We start from the raw sequence: 16,595 nt of genomic DNA, 5'->3' as shown, positions 1-16,595 counted from the left end.
GAGACTTTTATATGTTAAATATTTAATTTTTTTAAGCAGAAAGAAATAATTAGGATTAAAAAGTTTGCTTTTTCAGTAATGTCAAACTTCTGTATGTTACTGACAAGTGGATTAGTAAAGACCCGTTCTCAAATAACTTAGTTTTCTTGGAGCTGAATTCCTTGATATATATAAATAATATTATTGGAACCAGATAATTATGTTCCAAAAGTACAGAATTAAAACCACCTTTTATAAGTTGCTTTCAGTTTCCCCGTAGTAAAGTCTTAAGGAAAAAAAAATTACATAATTTCAGCAACAGAAATTCTTACGACTATGGCTACTTGGTTGGTTTATTTTTTCATAGCAGTTTTTGTTCATTATCAACATCTCCTATATAATGGCTTTCAACTTTTTGTTTATTATCAGCATCTCCTACATAATGGCCTTTTTTCATTTATGTAATGAAATATTTAACATACTGCTTCCATTTTTCTCTCCTGCCAGTTCCTAATAAATTAATAAAGCATATGTTTAGGAGTGCTGTCCAAAATTAAACTACAACCTCAGCAAATGTTCTAGATTTTAAAATCAAAGTCATACCAATTTTGTTAGTAATATGACTTCTTAAGAAGTATTTTGTTTTTTGGGTTTTCTTTTATTTTTCTTACTAAAAACAATTTTTTTTAATGTTTATTATTTATTTTTGAGAGAGAGAATCCACAGAATCCAAAGCAGGCTCCAGGCTCTGAACTGTCAGCACAAAGCTGTATGTGGGGCTCGAACTCACAAACTGCGAGATCACGATCTGAGCCGAAGTTGGACGGTTAACTAACTGAGCCACCCAGGCACCCCGGAGTATTTTGTTTTTTTATCACTAAAGCTCTAGATCACCTCAAATAATGTTGGGTTTCAAAATCCATAATCCGTAGTTAACTATTAGAAAAAAGTCAGAAGTTGTTGATAACATAGGAGTTCTTAATTTTTTGACATTCTTTCACTTCAAGGAGCATTTGAATGTTAATGAAAGCTTTACCTGTTGGATGTTGATTATTAATACTACTCCAGTAGGGCCATAGGATGCTTAAGCTAAAATAGTTAACATTTTTTATTTATTAAGAAAAAATATTTCTATGTGTTCACAGAATAAAGACAATGACACTCTTAAGGATCTACTGAAAGCAAATGTTGAAAAACCTGTAAAAATGCTTATCTACAGTAGTAAAACACTGGAGCTTCGAGAGACCTCTGTCACACCAAGTAACATGTGGGGTGGCCAGGGCTTGTTGGGAGTGAGCATTCGTTTCTGCAGCTTTGATGGGGCAAATGAAAACGTTTGGCATGTATTGGTAGGTATCAAGTGTGAGCTGTTACTTGAAATTTAAGAAATGTTGTAGAAAGGTGCTGTCTTCAGCTTGGTTGGATTGTAGAGGTATTATTACTATTATTATTATTATTATTATTATTTATTATTAGGCTATTTTTAGTTTCTGAAAAATGGAATTCATTGCTTTAAAAATATGGATTAATAATTTTTTTAAACTTAGGAATAATTTGTAAAACTTAGGGTGCCTGGGTGGCTTAGTCTGTTGAGCATCCGGCTCTTGATTTTGGCTCAGGTCATGATCTCACAGTTTGTGAGATTGAGCCCCACGTTGGGCTTTATGGTGACAGTGCAGAGCCTGCTTGGGATTCTCTGTCTGCCCCTCCCCTGCTCACACACATGAACTCTCTCAAAATAAATTAAAAAAAAAAAAAAGGAAGAGCAGCAAATGTAGGTGCCTAAGAACTATTTTTCTATTGATTTATCCATTAGAAGAATTGTTAAAGCAGATAGCTACAAACAGCTAAAATAATAAATATTTTAAATATTTATTAAATATTATGTGATTTTATGTTTGAGAGATTTAAATATGTATAATTCTATAGTTTCTGACATGTCTAACAAGATAGAAGTACAGAGGTTTTAAAATTTTTTTTTTTAACGTTTATTTTTAAGAGAGAAAGACAGTGCTAGAGGGGGAGGGACAGAGAGAGAGGGAGACACAGAATCCAAAGCAGGCTCCAGGCTCTGAGCTGTCAGCACAGAGCCTGACACAGGGCTCAAACCCACGGACCATGAGATCGTGACCTGACCCAAAGTCAGACACTTAACCGACTGAGCTGCCCAGGTGCCCCAGAAGTACAGGGGTTTTTAAATCATTATAATTAAGGACTAAACTGTAAAATTTGAAAGATTATTTTATGTACATTAATTTGGGGGTGTGTTTTTGTGCTATTCCAGGAAGTAGAATCAAATTCTCCTGCAGCACTGGCAGGTCTTAGACCTCACAGTGATTATATCATTGGAGCAGATACAGTCATGAATGAGGTAATTAGTGTGTTTGTTAATAATGAAAGTTGTATATTCTCATTAATGTTAAGTTCAGAAGTATATTTGCATACTTCACATTTAGAGTTGGAATTTAGTTCTTGGCTGATCAAGATAACTTTCACAACAGGGTGTTAAACAGAATATCTGGGAGGTATCTTACTAGGTATAGCTGTGAGGAAAAATACATATGTGTGGCAGTTGCACAGATTTTGTATGAGATATACAGAAATCTCTTACATACTTCAAGACTAAATCAAATGTTCATTTTAGTTATTGATTTCATTTTCTCTTCCTCTTTTTAAGGGATCAAAGTTGGCTCAGCTGCATTAGATCCTTTTCCTTGTCTGTTAGCTAGTGGAAGTATATATTGCTAAAAAAAGTGAGAGGAAAAATATGATGCCCAGGTAACCAGGTCTTACTAATGAAGAGTAAAAGCAGAATATGTAGAATTTGGGTGTAGAAGAGTTTTGCTAAACTTGCTGACTAGGTCTTAGAGAACTGGACATAAGACCTTGCACATAGGAGCTAGGTAAAATATCTGAAACCTTGTTTGGAATGTTGGTTTTAAGGAATGAATTTTATGTCTAGCGGCAGGGCCCACAGTCTGTACTTTTTAAAAAGGTTTTCCAGGTGATTCCGGTATTAACCAGGTTTGACCCACTGTTCTAAAGTTCAGTAATGTAAAAATGTTTCTTTCCTGTGATGCTTTTGCAGTCTGAAGATCTGTTCAGCCTTATTGAAACACATGAAGCAAAACCATTGAAACTTTATGTGTATAATACAGACACTGATAACTGTCGAGAAGTGATTATTACACCAAATTCCGCATGGGGTGGAGAAGGCAGGTAAGATCACCTTTTAGACTAAGTAATGATTGCATAAACTTACAGTAAACATGATTGCTTTTATTTTTAAACAACTTACTGGTTTATTATAAGACTTTTCTTGAGAAAAGGAAAGAGCTGACCTGGAATATCGAATTCAGTAATCCATTTTTTTTTTTAATGTTTTATTTATTTTTGAGACAGAGAGAGACAGAGCATGAGCAGGGGAGGGGCAGAGAGAGAGGGAGACACAGAATCGGAAGCAGGCTCCAGGCTCTGAGCTGTCGGCACAGAGCCCGACGCGGGGCTTGAACTCACAAACCGCGAGATCATGACCTGAGCCGAAGTCAGATGCTTAACGGATTGAGCCACCCAGGTGCCCCTCAGTAATCCATTTTTTTAAAGAACATATTTAGGTAGTGTCCTTTTCCTTACTGATCTAAGAGTGAACAGCCTTGTTTTGTTTTGTATTTTAATAAAACAGTTTTCAGTTTTATTTTCCCAGTTCCCTTCCCCAGCAATGGGACAGTACAATTGTAACTTTGTCTAGCTGCTGGGGAAATTCCTTAGCATTTTGTGGAAAACTGTTGGCTTTCAGAAGTGGACAAACTAGCCAAAAGTTAGACAAAATTGCAGCAACTATAAGAAGCAATTTAGAAAGAGGATCAAGCCACGCAGAGAAGCAAACTAGAAAATCAGTTTCTCGGGACTGTTCATCAAGTCAGTTTCCTAATTTCAAAAAGCCAAAGCAAAACATGTGGACTTAACTTTGCCTCTGTAGGTCTTTCAGCTGTTGTTTAAATTGTACAAGTTTTTCATTATCTTGAAAGCCTTGTTTAATTGAGGAATTTTTGAGCATAAGCCATAATTATAGGAAAGCCTAGGGTTTGGAAACTTTCACACATATTTTATAAAAGTTCCAGTAATTGCTGGTAAGGGGATGACCTAGTTGACACAGGCAGAGAAAGCCCCTATTTGTTCATAATCATTCCCCACACTACCTGAGATTCTGTAGCTGACTAGATATTGCAACCAGGATGCTAGCTTTTTGCAATTTGAGAAAATAGATAGAGGTATCACCTTAAGAATCTGGCCTTTCTGGGACAATTCTTGATCAAGTTATTATCTTTTGTCCAGGTTTGTAAACACACAGAAATATGATCTTCTCAAGGCATTCAAAACTGACTCATTTCAGAGGGACTGCCTCATATAAACTAAATTTGTAGAGAAGCTGATGTATTTATTAGAATGGCTTTTAGTTTATAATAGAAAAGCGTCTCTTCTCCAGTTAGAATACTCAGGTCGGATTAGCATCACAAGAGTACTCGGTAAGCATGGAATCATGGTGGAGTCCAATAGCAAAGAACATCACTAATTCTTTAATGTTTAATTCTGCAGACTAAATACTGCTACATTCTCATTCTTGGAGCCTTCTTTTCTAGACTCTGGCAACTATTCCTTTTCTGTGGAAGACATTTTTCTTTGTGACATGGTTTAGTATCATTGATCAGCCATTGCTTTAGACAGGTGCATATAGACCATTCTTAGTTTGCCCTCATCTGGCAGATATGTACCTGTGGGTTTCATTCCTTCCTCAGAGACTGACCAAATTTCATTTGTTCCGGCGTATTTCTCTTAGTTTCGGTCTCGGGCTATCCGTAAGTTTGCAGAGGGGCTCACTGTGGCCTCAGTGCTTTCTCTGCAACCACTTATTTTGATTAATCACCTTGTTTTAAAATGCACCTATGTCTGATAGGCTATGATCAGTCAGTCTAAATTATTTAATCTTTCTTCCTCTAAATCTGAGATCTAGTTTAGTGATAATTACAGATTTGATGGTAGAAGGGACGAAAAGTAAGCAAAGGAAGAGGTAATTTTGTGATAAGAAGCATCATTGCAAAGTCAGATTTGGCTTAGGAAGAGCGGAAGTTGGCCACTGCTTGCTCTCCCGGCTTTTGTTGGGGGCTCAAACACAGAAACAAAAGATGCATTGGCGGGGGAGAGGCAGAGATATCTGTGCATGGACTTCTCAGAAAGTATCAAGTAGTTTAAGAAATAAAAGTAATAATGATGGAAACCTAAGTTGGAATCTGATTGTGAAGGGCCTTAAATCCCACAGTCAGGAATTTGGATATACCTTGGGTAGTGGGACTGAAAAATACTGTACCAGTGGGGGTTTGTTGGTTCCAAACAGTAGAAACTAACTGTCGTTGTCCTAAGTAGACATGGGTTTATTGCTGTGGAGTTGCTCAGATAATCAAAGAAACAGCTTAAAGAATCAGATGTGGGAAGGACAGAATTCAGCACTGCTAGGGATTTAGAGAGGAAGGACTAATTGGCAGTTTTCATTAGTATTCTACTGAAGAGATGAAGCTGTTTTTGTTTTCTGTCACTCCCAAGATTTGCAGCCATGGGCAAAGAAAGGTGGATTGGCCTGGCTTTGGTTATGAGCCACTCCTTGGGTTGGACTAGGCTCCCTGATTGACAGTCCCACCAGCACTGCCAACAATGCGGAGAAGAAATTCTGCAAAGGGAAGAAGAGAAAAGGAATATTGGGAGGCCAGCAGACTGAAAAGCAGTGTGATCATGTCTTACTAGAAAGATGCCTCTGGTGGCAATGAGAGGATAAATTAGGACTCTGGATTAACTTGGATTGATTTGTGTCAGGCTCTGAAATAGAACTAGGGACTGTGTAAATGACATCATCGGGCAGAAGTACTTGGAGCTCTTTGGTGGAAAGGGCCGTATGTCATTCATTCAGCAAATAATTATTGAGTGTCTGCCATGTGTCAGGAACTGTTATGGCAGTAAACAAAACGAGGTCTCTGCTCTTAAGGACCTTAACATTTTATTGGGGGAGACAGCAGATAAATAAATGTGCAGTGTGTCAGATGAGGATAAATGCTTGAAGAAAAATAAAGGAGCTGTAAGGGTAGTGTCTGGTGAAGGGGGGTGCTGTTTTTTAAAGGGTGGTCAGAAGAGGCCTCTTATAGGATGACACTTAAAAGAATGGGAATTTGGTTTTGTATTTCCAAACCTCAGTGAAATGCAAGCTGTGATTGATAACAATAACTGTAAGAAATAAAAATATTTTCACAGCCTAGGATGTGGCATTGGATATGGTTATTTGCATCGAATACCAACACGCCCATTTGAAGAAGGGAAGAAAATTTCTCTTCCTGGACAGATGACTGGTACACCTATTACTCCTCTTAAAGATGGATTTACAGAGGTGAGATAATTTTACTACCTGATGATGTATAAAGTTTTCGCTAAAACGAGTCAAGTGTCAGTGTGTGTGGTAGTAGCAGTAATGGAGATAGGGTAAGAGAGGAGTTAAGTGTTGGCCATGTTGAATTTGAAATTCCTGTAGGATATCCAGATAGATAGCCTGTGGATCTGGATTTCAGGAACGAGGACAAGACTAGACATACAGATTTGGGAATCATCAGCAAAGAGAGGGTAATTTAACCTAATGAGCAGCGATAAAAATTATTGAGGGATTGGGCCTGGTGGATCAGAGGACTGAGGTTAGAATCTTGAACATTCCTAATATTTAAATGGATGGGCAGAAAGGGGATCCAGGAAAGAACAGGGATCCAACAGAGGAAGTCCAAAGGGAAGACAGAAATCCAAAGGGAGGACAAAGCATCAAGAAAAATTAAGAGAAGTCAGGTTAGAGAAGGAGTGACAAACACATGTCCTGGGCTAGGACACTTTCAGAGACTAGCAGCAGGCAGAGATCAAGTCACAGGATGGAGGGCAAATGGTGGTAAGGTGGTAATGATAGCTGGTGCTTAATCTTTCAAGAAACTGAACTAGAAACAAAGCAAGATGCTGTGTGGGGATGCTTACAAGATCAAAGTAAGACTTTTTAAGGATAAGTTATTTGTACAGGCTTAACAGGCTTTTATTTTTTATTTATTTTTTTAATGTTTATTTATCTATTTTGAGAGTGTGAGTGCGAGAGTGGGGAAGGGGCAGAGAGAGAGGGAGAGAGAATCCCAAGCAGTCTCCACACTGTCAGTACAGACCCCAGTCATGACCGCAACCACAAGACTTGGACTCTTAACCAGCTGAGTCACCTAGGCGCCCCAGGCTTACAGGCTTTTAGCATGCTTTCTATGAAAGCCTCCAAGGACAGTTAACTCTTGTCTGCATGACAAAATAAAAACCAAACATCCAGAAGGAAAATGCTACAGCTATAAAGAAAGAAAGGGCTGCCACCACTAGCATCAGTTCTAAAGAAAGTAGAAAAAATGCTACAGGGAAGTGTAACCTTTCCTCACTCCCCACCCCTGCCATTGGCTGACAGCCAGAGCCCATGTTAGTCTGCTGCCCCTCATCTATGGTTTCTGCCCCAGATAAGCCTCTGTGGGCAGTCTGGAAGACCAGAGGCTGAAATGGCAGCTAGGGAAAAGGGCTAGAGGGCACTGGAGCTGGCGGAAGTTGGAGTATCCAGAGATGAAACCACCCATCCACCCATCCATAGACTCCATATAGACTTATCCCTCCCCCACCCCAGAAGGTGGGGGTCTGGCTGCCACATTCATTCATTGATGAGAAAAGATGAGGTGGACTGAAGGGTTAGACATCTTGAGAAACTTTTAAGGACTCCATTCCGCATTAAGACTTTGAGCTGACTTCATCCGGGAACGATGAAAGTTACAACTGGCTGAGAATTCAGAGAAGAGAAAAGCAGTGTTTTCAAGGTGGAGTAAAATGAGTTTTGGGCATCTGTGAAGGAGGAAAAAGTAGAATCTCCTCCTAGGGTGGGAGTAGCTAGAACAGTGTGTGTAATGGGGGAGATGCCACGTGTCAAGAGACTGGAAGTGACCGGACGGGAAGATGTTTATAGCACGTGGTCCTTGACATGTAACAAAAATAGGAAGGAGTGTCTGAAGGCAGAAGTGCCAGGTGAAAACGTTGACAGCTAGTATGATCAAAAAAGGTACCTGTTAGAAACAAAACAAATGAGCAAAGGGAAAAAGGCAAACCAAGAAACAGACTCTTCACTACAGAGAACTGACAGTAACCAGAGGGGAGAAGGGTGGGAGGATGGGTTAAATAGGTGATGGGGTTTAAGGCGTGCACTTGTGATGAGCACCAGATGTTGTATGGAAGTGTTAAATGACTATATTGTACACCTGAAATTTAATATTACACTGTATATTAACTGGAATTTAAATAAAAACCAAAACAAACAAAAAAAGCGGTATATGTAGGACCCGTGAGAGACAGTGTATATATTTTCTTTGAAATAAACCTGAGTGGTTTTTCTTTCTTTTTTTTTTTGGCAGGTCCAGCTGTCCTCAGTTAATCCTCCATCTTTGTCACCGCCAGGAACTACAGAAATTGAACAGGGACTGTCTGGACTTTCTATTAGCTCAACTCCACCAGCTGTCAGTAATGTTCTCAGTACAGGTGAGCAGAAAAATCTATTCTCTTTTCAACTTACTTTGTTTTACATGATCTTCTTTTCTGCCTCAAGCCATAGATTTTAAAAATTAATGCCAGTGTACTTTGAAAACTGTAGATATGTCCTGCATTTAAACCACTTCTCAGTGTATTTTAGACAAATTGTAGAGTCAGGACTGTACCTTTAAATTCTGTTTGCTCTATTTCCTCAACAAATGTTTGCAGTATCCCCTGGATAGTAAACACTGGAGAGAACAGAAGTGAGCAGGATAACGTTCTCTTCCTAGAGGGTTCAGTCTTGCTCAGGGGACACATACATGTCTTCCTCCTTTTCTGTATTTCTCGTTCTACCTAATAGAGTCATTTTTTGTTTCAGTTTTTATTCCAGCAGCTTTATTGAGATATAATTTACATACCATACAATTCACCCTTTGAAAGTATACAATTCAGTGGGATTTTTTTCAGCATATTTGTGCAAAGTTGTGCAACCGTCATGTCAGTCAATTTTAGAACATTTCATTACGCCAGAAGAAACCCTATACCCTGTGTCTGTCATTTACTGTTTTTCCCCAGCCCCTCGGGCCTAGACAATTCCTAATCTTTCTTTCTGTGGATTTTCCTAATATAGACATTTCATGCAGTATGCATGGTTTCGGTGACTGGCTTCTTTCACATAGAATAATGCTCTCAAGGTTCCTTCATGTTGTATCATATATTAATACTTCCTTTCTAACGGCTAGATAATGTTCTTTTGTATGGACATGCCACATTTTGTTTATCCATTAATCAGTTGAGGGACATTGAGGTGGTTTCTACTTTTTTGGCTGTTATGAATAATGCTGCCAAGAACATTTGTGTACAGGTTTTTACATGGACCTATGTCTTCATTTTTCTTGGTTATATTCCTAGATGTGAGACTGCTTCATCACATGACATAGATCTTAGCTTGGTAGGTTGGTAGAGTTTACTTCTCTCTTGCCTTTTTAAAAATCTCCTGTTTTCTGGTTTTGTTTCTTGATAATACCAAGAGTATATTATTTAATTAAATACTGAGGAAGCAAAAGAAATACTGACATAGTTTAGTTGTATTTCATTAATACCTTTTATTCTTGAGCTCCTTTTAATATTTGTGTTCAAATTTTGTTCATACTTGGCTCTGTTCTGGAACGGACTTAGAATGTATTCACCAAGATGCAGTTAAGTTCAACAGTTTATTTCTGCAATTGGTCCCTTTGGTTCAAATCCCAGCCCTTTTCAGAGTCTTCATTTTATTTCCCAAAGATGTGTTTTTCTAGATAATATTTAAAATTTCAATTTTTGGGGGCACCTGGGTGGCACAGTTGATTGGGCAGCCAACTCTTGATTTCGGCTCAGGCCATGATCTCATGGTTCATGGGGTCAAGCCCTGCATCAGGCTCCGTGCTAATGACACAGAAACTGCTTGGGATTCTCTCTCTCTCTCTCTCTCTCTCTCCCTCCCTCCCTCCCTCCCTCCCTCCCTACCTCTCCCCCCCCCCCCTTTCAAAAATAAATGAACGTTAAAATTTCAACTTTTTATAATTAAAAATTTCAAACAGTCTAAAATAGATGGTATGGTACTGTGAACCCCCAACACCCAGCTTCACCAGTTTTCAATATGGTGATATACCTCTCTACCCCCTACCATTTGCTTGTTTTTTTCCCCAGCTTTTTTACAATATAATTTGCATACCGTAAGATTAACTCACTGTATGCATACATCTCAATGATTTTTAGTAAATTTATGAAGTTGTGCAGTCATCATCACAATCCAGTTTTAGAACATTGCCTAGATGAAATTAAATATTAATGTCATCAATATCAAGTCATAGATCCAATTGGGATCCAATTTAAAGTTTATTTCACTTGAGCAGTGTTGGCATCTTGTTTTTATATTGTGGGTTTTTTCCTTACATTCCATCAGATGGTCCTCTAGTTTATTCCTGAATAGACTTAGTAAAGGTGGGTTGGTGTAACTGCCACGGGAGCAGACCATATCTTCCCTCACTACATTATGGTAACACTTGTGTTATCTTAAAAGCATGTGCTGGGATCCCTGGCCTTATTACGCTGTGGAGAAATGGCTTCTTGAATATTAAAAGATAGAAATGTAAATAAAGCAATACTCAGAAGAGACTGAAATCAACATTTTCACTGAATAAATCAATTAAAAAATTGAGTATTCTTGCAGCGTGACATGTGAGAACCCACTTTTTGTTAGGCATTTACTTACCCATCTTTGCTTTTAAGTAATTTGCTGCAAAGTAGCCCAAGCAGTAACTGTAGAAACATTAAAAGTATCTTTAAAAAAGAAAACTCCTGTATAGATTTGAAAATTTTTGGATTATGAAATTTTAGAAAATGAATATATCGTTTTGAAATAGCATTAATCAGTGTGACTTTTTTGCTACCCTCCCTCATGCCTCACATTTCTTGTCCCCTCCCCTGCTTGAGTTTTCTGCAGAGAACTCCCACCATTTTGCATGTTGGTTATTTTACTTGTTCAATCTCTGCGTCCCTTCTCCTGTCCATTATTAGATTATATCCTGAAGGTAGTGATTTCTAATTTCTTTATGTTGTAGAGTGCCTCAGTGCCTAGAACAATGTCTAACATATATATAGATACCGTAGGTGCCCCCAAAAAGCTGGAATTAATGAACAAACGTAGTAGTCAACCAACTTTCATGAGAATCTGATGGAAGCAAAGAACCCTCTTCTTCTTTTACATGCCTCCAATTTCTGCAGAAAAGTAAATACATGAAAAAGTAATTCTATGAAAAGGGTTGCTTCATGCTTTTAGGCACAGTTCATTCCTGCTACCATATTTAAGCACATTTCTGTAAGAAAATCTGGACTCCATGTGCACTATTGTTTGGATAACAGCAAAGCCTCTAGCATGAGTAGGTGGTAGACATTAATAGATAACCTTTATTATGTAGAATCCTAAGAGTTACTTGCACTTGAAGAACATAACCTTCTCAAGCTAATAACATCAGTAAAAAGACTTCAGAGGAGTGTCACAGAGCCTGTAGATCAAAAGGAAATGGAAATTCAGGAAGCCAGGTCGTTCTCTCCATCTCTGGAGACCCACATGCTCTCTTGTCTCTTCCAGGCCATCTGCATCTTCTCCCCTTTCACAGACCAGCATTCATGGTTTCAAAGGGCACATGGTCCCCCCCGCCCTGCCAGCAGCCCTAGGTTTATGGGGCATTCTAGTTCAGGAGCCCCGTAGAGATTGACTAGAATCCTCGAGTCTCATTTCTGAATTTGTAAAACAGTTTTCTAATCTAGCCTTATGTCAGGTATAAAATTCTTGTGCAGTGAGCTTAGCTGGGGTGGGTTTGCAGAGCCTCCCGCCCTCTTAGCCGAGACTCTGCTAACAGTCTTTGTTAAAGGCCACAGGCAGAGTATGTAGATCAGCTAAGACAGTCGGTGAAGCAGCCAGAAGCCGGGCCTGAATGAGTCCCACGGAATGAAGACCCTACCGTGGTGGTGAGGGAAGGGGTCTGAAGACTGTCCTAATAAAGTGTCTTCGTTCTTTGTCAGCTGAATTTGTTAGAAATTTTGTTTAAGATCGTGTTTTTGTTTTAGGTGTACCAACAGTACCACTATTGCCACCACAAGTAAGCCAGTCCCTCACTTCTGTGCCACCAATGAATCCAGCTACTACATTACCAGGTAAGCAGCAGGAGACTGGAGATGTATGTAGTGATAATAGCGTTAGTAATATTGTGCACCTTAAAAAAACAGTGGGAAAAACCGTATACCTCTGTGGTGACTTTTTATGTCTTTTCATTTCATTTTATCTTTGCTATAACTTTGTGATAAATGAGAGTAAGTAGCAGTGAGCTGTCAGTCACCAGCTGTTAACTTCTGAGCCCCAGGCTCCTTGTCCTCAGCCAGCTATGCCTCAAGTGCAGCGTGAGGCAGGAAGAAGGAATATGCAAAAGTTCTGTGCTGAAAGAGAGCATTCCATATTAGCTTCTTTAGAAGCTTTAACATGAAGTTAGATTTGTGTTTATTTCTTACTGTTCCCAGTGAAGACCAAGTTTCTTTACCCATCAGATAACAATCTTATTTCAGGGATAACGGTGTTATTAGCAGTAACACTATTATTTCAGGGATCAAATATACTTGCATCATGAGAGCCTTTAACTGTATGGCTGAAGATGTCATTGCACACACATATTTAGTGATTAACCAAGTGTGTACACAGACACACACAGAGTGGTAAAGAAATGTGGTAAAATGTTGACATGTGGGGAATTTGAGTGAAAGGTATATATATGGAGTTTCTTTATATAAACTACTTTTGCAACTGTAAGTCTGAAATTATTTCAGAAAAAAATTAAAAAGCCAGAAGGATTGTGAACCTCAGCCATTCAAAGAGAAATTTAATTCCGTTTACTACCGTACTTGCTGACATAAATCAGCTCTTCCCCGCGACACTCAGGCCATCATCGTTCTTGCTCTTGGGTTTGGAGGTACTCGAGTGTCTTTTAAGCCTTACCTACTTAGCCATCTAATCACTTAGGTACAGAAAGACATTTCACATAGTGAGCTTTGTTGTTTTGTGAATGTTATGATACAGAACTGCCCCACAGTAAGTGGACTTCTGGTGTTCTCAATTTGAAGTGGGTAGTATTTTTTTCAAAACATGAGGATTGAATGTTTTCCCCGGAGGAAGTGGTTTTATCATTTGCTCTCTGCCTTCTCTTTAGGTCTGATGCCTTTACCAGCAGGACTACCTAACCTGCCCGCCCTCCCCAACCTCAACCTCCCTACACCACACGTCATGCCAGGCGTCAGCTTACCAGAACTGGTGAACGCGGGTATGTGGCCCATCTTGCCTTCCTAGGACTCTGTCTAAATAAAAAGCTTTTACCCAGGAAAGCAGATCCTCTATTGCAGTTTTTTCTGGAAAGGGCAGATCAGTTGAACAAATTTCAGTTGCTTCAAATAAATATTTTTTTTATTTAAAAAGCTTAAGAAAGAGGAAGAATATTTTTGTGATTCTCCTCTACTTGGCCGCCTCTCTTCCATTTTCCTCTCCTTGCACCCTGACAGCCCAGATACCAGAAAGGCCAGTTGTAGAAATAAAGAACAGCAGTGTGGTGCTGCTTTGAGTGAACTGGAGGGAAGGTGTGCATTCACCCAGCGCAAGTGAATGGACTCCTCGTGTTTGGGTAGCTGCCACCAGCGGTGTTTGTTTTGAGTAGCCAAGACCAGAAACGTGGGCTGTGAAACTGTCACCCTTGCTCAGCTGGCTGGGTTTGTTGTTATTTGATACGTATTCTCTGTTACTGATAGATGTTTTTATGATAAAAACTGAGAGAGACTTTAGCTACACATAGTTAAGCTGGCAGATACTCCAAGTATTTACACTCAGATTTTATGCCCTGATGAAAATGAAGCAGCAGAGTGGCCCACAAGTCTGTTCTTCCAGTTAATGATTACCCAGCTCTCCTTCAACTTTGAGAGGACCGCATGTCAAGGCGACTGCTAGTTGCTCATTTCAGTGGCTAGGCCCCTTGGTGATGTCAGGGAGTGTGCACGGTCGTGTTTCTGTCTCGGTCGTAGCTGTCCCCGTTGTGCCGTCCCCATCTGTATGTATTCATCACCTGTCCTCGTGGACGCATTTACTTTCCGCCCAGTAGTTTAAAAAAAAAAAAAGGAAGACTAGTAAACCCTCATGTTTACCCTGTCTTACCACTCCTTTTGTTTTTTCTATTGTGCCCTGTATTCTTGGCTTCATCCGCCCTTTCCTCCACTTAACAGACAGACCCTAAGAGCATTGAGGTTTTCACCAGCCCGGTGGTTGCTCTGAATATATCGTACCTTCTGCCGTTCCTTTGTTTCTTAAAAAAGCAACGCTCTTTTCCTTCATTCTCCATTTTGAAATCCTCACATTGAGCCCACCAAGCGTAATGGTTACCAGTCAATCAGAGGGCTTGAACAGAGGCTGAGTGCTTACCGTGAGGTGAGGCTAAGGGAGGAGGCTACAGGACAAGCGCCTCCCTCCCCAGGCCGGCCCGTCTCCTCTTCCTGTTTCTGTCCAGAGGGCCCCTCTGACTCAGCTGGGGGCTTGCCTGACTGAAGGGGAGTTACGTCCAACACTAGTGTGGCCGCATTGCTTGCCAGGTGGGCTTCTGCCTGTCCTAACGGGGAGAATCATTTCTTCTCTGAACTGGCTGAGTCACATGGAGGTTGTGGAGTCTGGAAGGCGGGAACCTTTCCTTCTGGCCAGCTGGTCTTGGATTGGATATTTAACCCTAACTGTCCTGGCCTCCACCTGAGGATAAGCAGAAGTTGCGATTTGTGGTGTCTCTCCTTGGCTTCAGTTTCCCTAATGAAATGCAAATAAAAACAGTCACGTGATGATGACAGCTGCTCTTTCAGTGCCGGGAGGATGTATGATCTGTGCCGTTTTTGTCCTAGGTTTGCCACCTCTTCCTTCCTTGCCTGCCCGAAACTTACCTGGCATTGCACCTCTCCCCATGCCATCCGAGTTCCTCCCGTCATTCCCTTTGGTTCCAGAGGTGTCTTCTGCAGCGAGCTCAGGGGAGCTGTTACCCTCCCTCGCACCCACCGGGAGCCCACCCTCCGACCCTGTCACGACCACTGCAAAGGCAGACGCTGCCTCCGCACCCACCGCGGATGTGACGCCCCCCACTCCCAAGGCCCCCACCACTGTTGAGGACAGAGTCTGCGAATCCAGCCCAGCCGGCGAGAAGCCTGCTTCTGCAGTTACGGATGCAAGTGCCTCCGAGTCACCTTAACTTTGAACCGGTCTTCGGAATTGGTGTGGTGGGCTTTGTCTAACCACAGGAGCGTGTCTGGAAATGCAAACTCTCATTAATTTCATACTAGTTTGTACCGTATCTGTAGGCATCCTGTAAATAATTCTAAGGGGAAAACTAAGGAAGAGGACGTGGGCTTGTATCCTGCCAAGTCGGGGTGGGGCTCATAGGCTGGGAGGGAAATGTCAGAAAGTGCTTGTATTTTAAAAACAACCAAAAAGAATTTAAGAGTGGCTTGCTGCCAGGTTTCCACTGCCATTCGTGGGGGTACACATCTTTGGGAAAGGTGACAGGGCATCCACGAGGCTCCCTGTCCCCCTGCTGCTCCTCCTGTAAGAAAATGAAATATTTTATGCCTAGTACTCACATGCAACATTTCTTGTATTTTGTAAGTCGTTTTTGAGAATGCCGACCACCTCACGTAAATTGTGAAAGGAACAGATATTTTACTTTTGGTTTCTGTGAGTCAATCTCTAAAGGTTTACACGAAAATTCCAACTGAAGATGTTTGTTAAAGTTACACAGTGTGCACTATGAATTGGGCACCTTTAATTCAGCCTATTCACAGATCTTTGTTTAGAGCTCTCAGAATTACTCAGACAACATTTTGTAACTGCTGCTGTTGCTTTATACGTCCACCATCAAATGGCATTTAAAAAGAAATAAAGGAAATGCTGCACAGTTTTAAACCAGAAGGTGGCACTTTGTGGCTACTTCTAATATTATAGCTATACTGGACAAGCATAGATTCAGCAATAAATTACAGTAATTTTATTTTTCTTCTTGTGGTGCATTTAAATGACAACTCCTAATTGCCATGTATGCACTTGTTACTCTCAAGTATGTCACACATCTTTAATGTAATTTTTCATGTCTTTTGTTGGCTCTCTCCCAAGTTTTCTAAGAGATGGTAAGTTAAGTGGAATTGATTTATTGAATGAAATTAAATGCATATTGTATCTGTTTTTTAAATAAGACAAAAGAGGTTCATCAGTTATTGACCTGGTAGTAGCATGAATGTTGCTAAGGGCCCAGCACGTGTAATTGAGCTGCGACTGCTCAGCCGGAAGCTAGACTTGCCAGCGCCAACCTAGTGCCTCTAACGGGGGGCCCAGCACCAGCCAATTTTTAGGATATATCCACTACTGAACCAGGTTTGTACTTCACGCTGAATGATAAAAG

General features: G+C 40.3%; 1 protein-coding gene across 1 annotated transcript in view; it reads left to right on the top strand.

The window, feature by feature from the left end:
* GORASP2 (golgi reassembly stacking protein 2) overlaps positions 1-16,187 on the top strand; it is a 34,156-nt gene extending 17,969 nt beyond the window's left edge. Inside the window, exons 3-10 of the mRNA XM_060621604.3 lie at positions 1,125-1,328; positions 2,264-2,350; positions 3,068-3,198; positions 6,277-6,409; positions 8,478-8,601; positions 12,205-12,291; positions 13,335-13,445; positions 15,052-16,187. Coding sequence (XP_060477587.1) covers positions 1,125-1,328; positions 2,264-2,350; positions 3,068-3,198; positions 6,277-6,409; positions 8,478-8,601; positions 12,205-12,291; positions 13,335-13,445; positions 15,052-15,392 — 1,218 coding nt within the window. The 3' untranslated portion in view covers positions 15,393-16,187. The remainder of the gene's footprint in view (positions 1-1,124; positions 1,329-2,263; positions 2,351-3,067; positions 3,199-6,276; positions 6,410-8,477; positions 8,602-12,204; positions 12,292-13,334; positions 13,446-15,051) is intronic.
* The last annotated feature ends 408 nt before the right edge of the window (positions 16,188-16,595 follow it).

The sequence above is a fragment of the Panthera onca genome, chromosome C1, assembly GCF_046562875.1.
Source record: "Panthera onca isolate mPanOnc1 chromosome C1, mPanOnc1 haplotype 2, whole genome shotgun sequence".
NCBI lineage: Eukaryota > Metazoa > Chordata > Mammalia > Carnivora > Felidae > Panthera > Panthera onca.
This window is presented reverse-complemented; position numbering and strand designations above follow the sequence as displayed.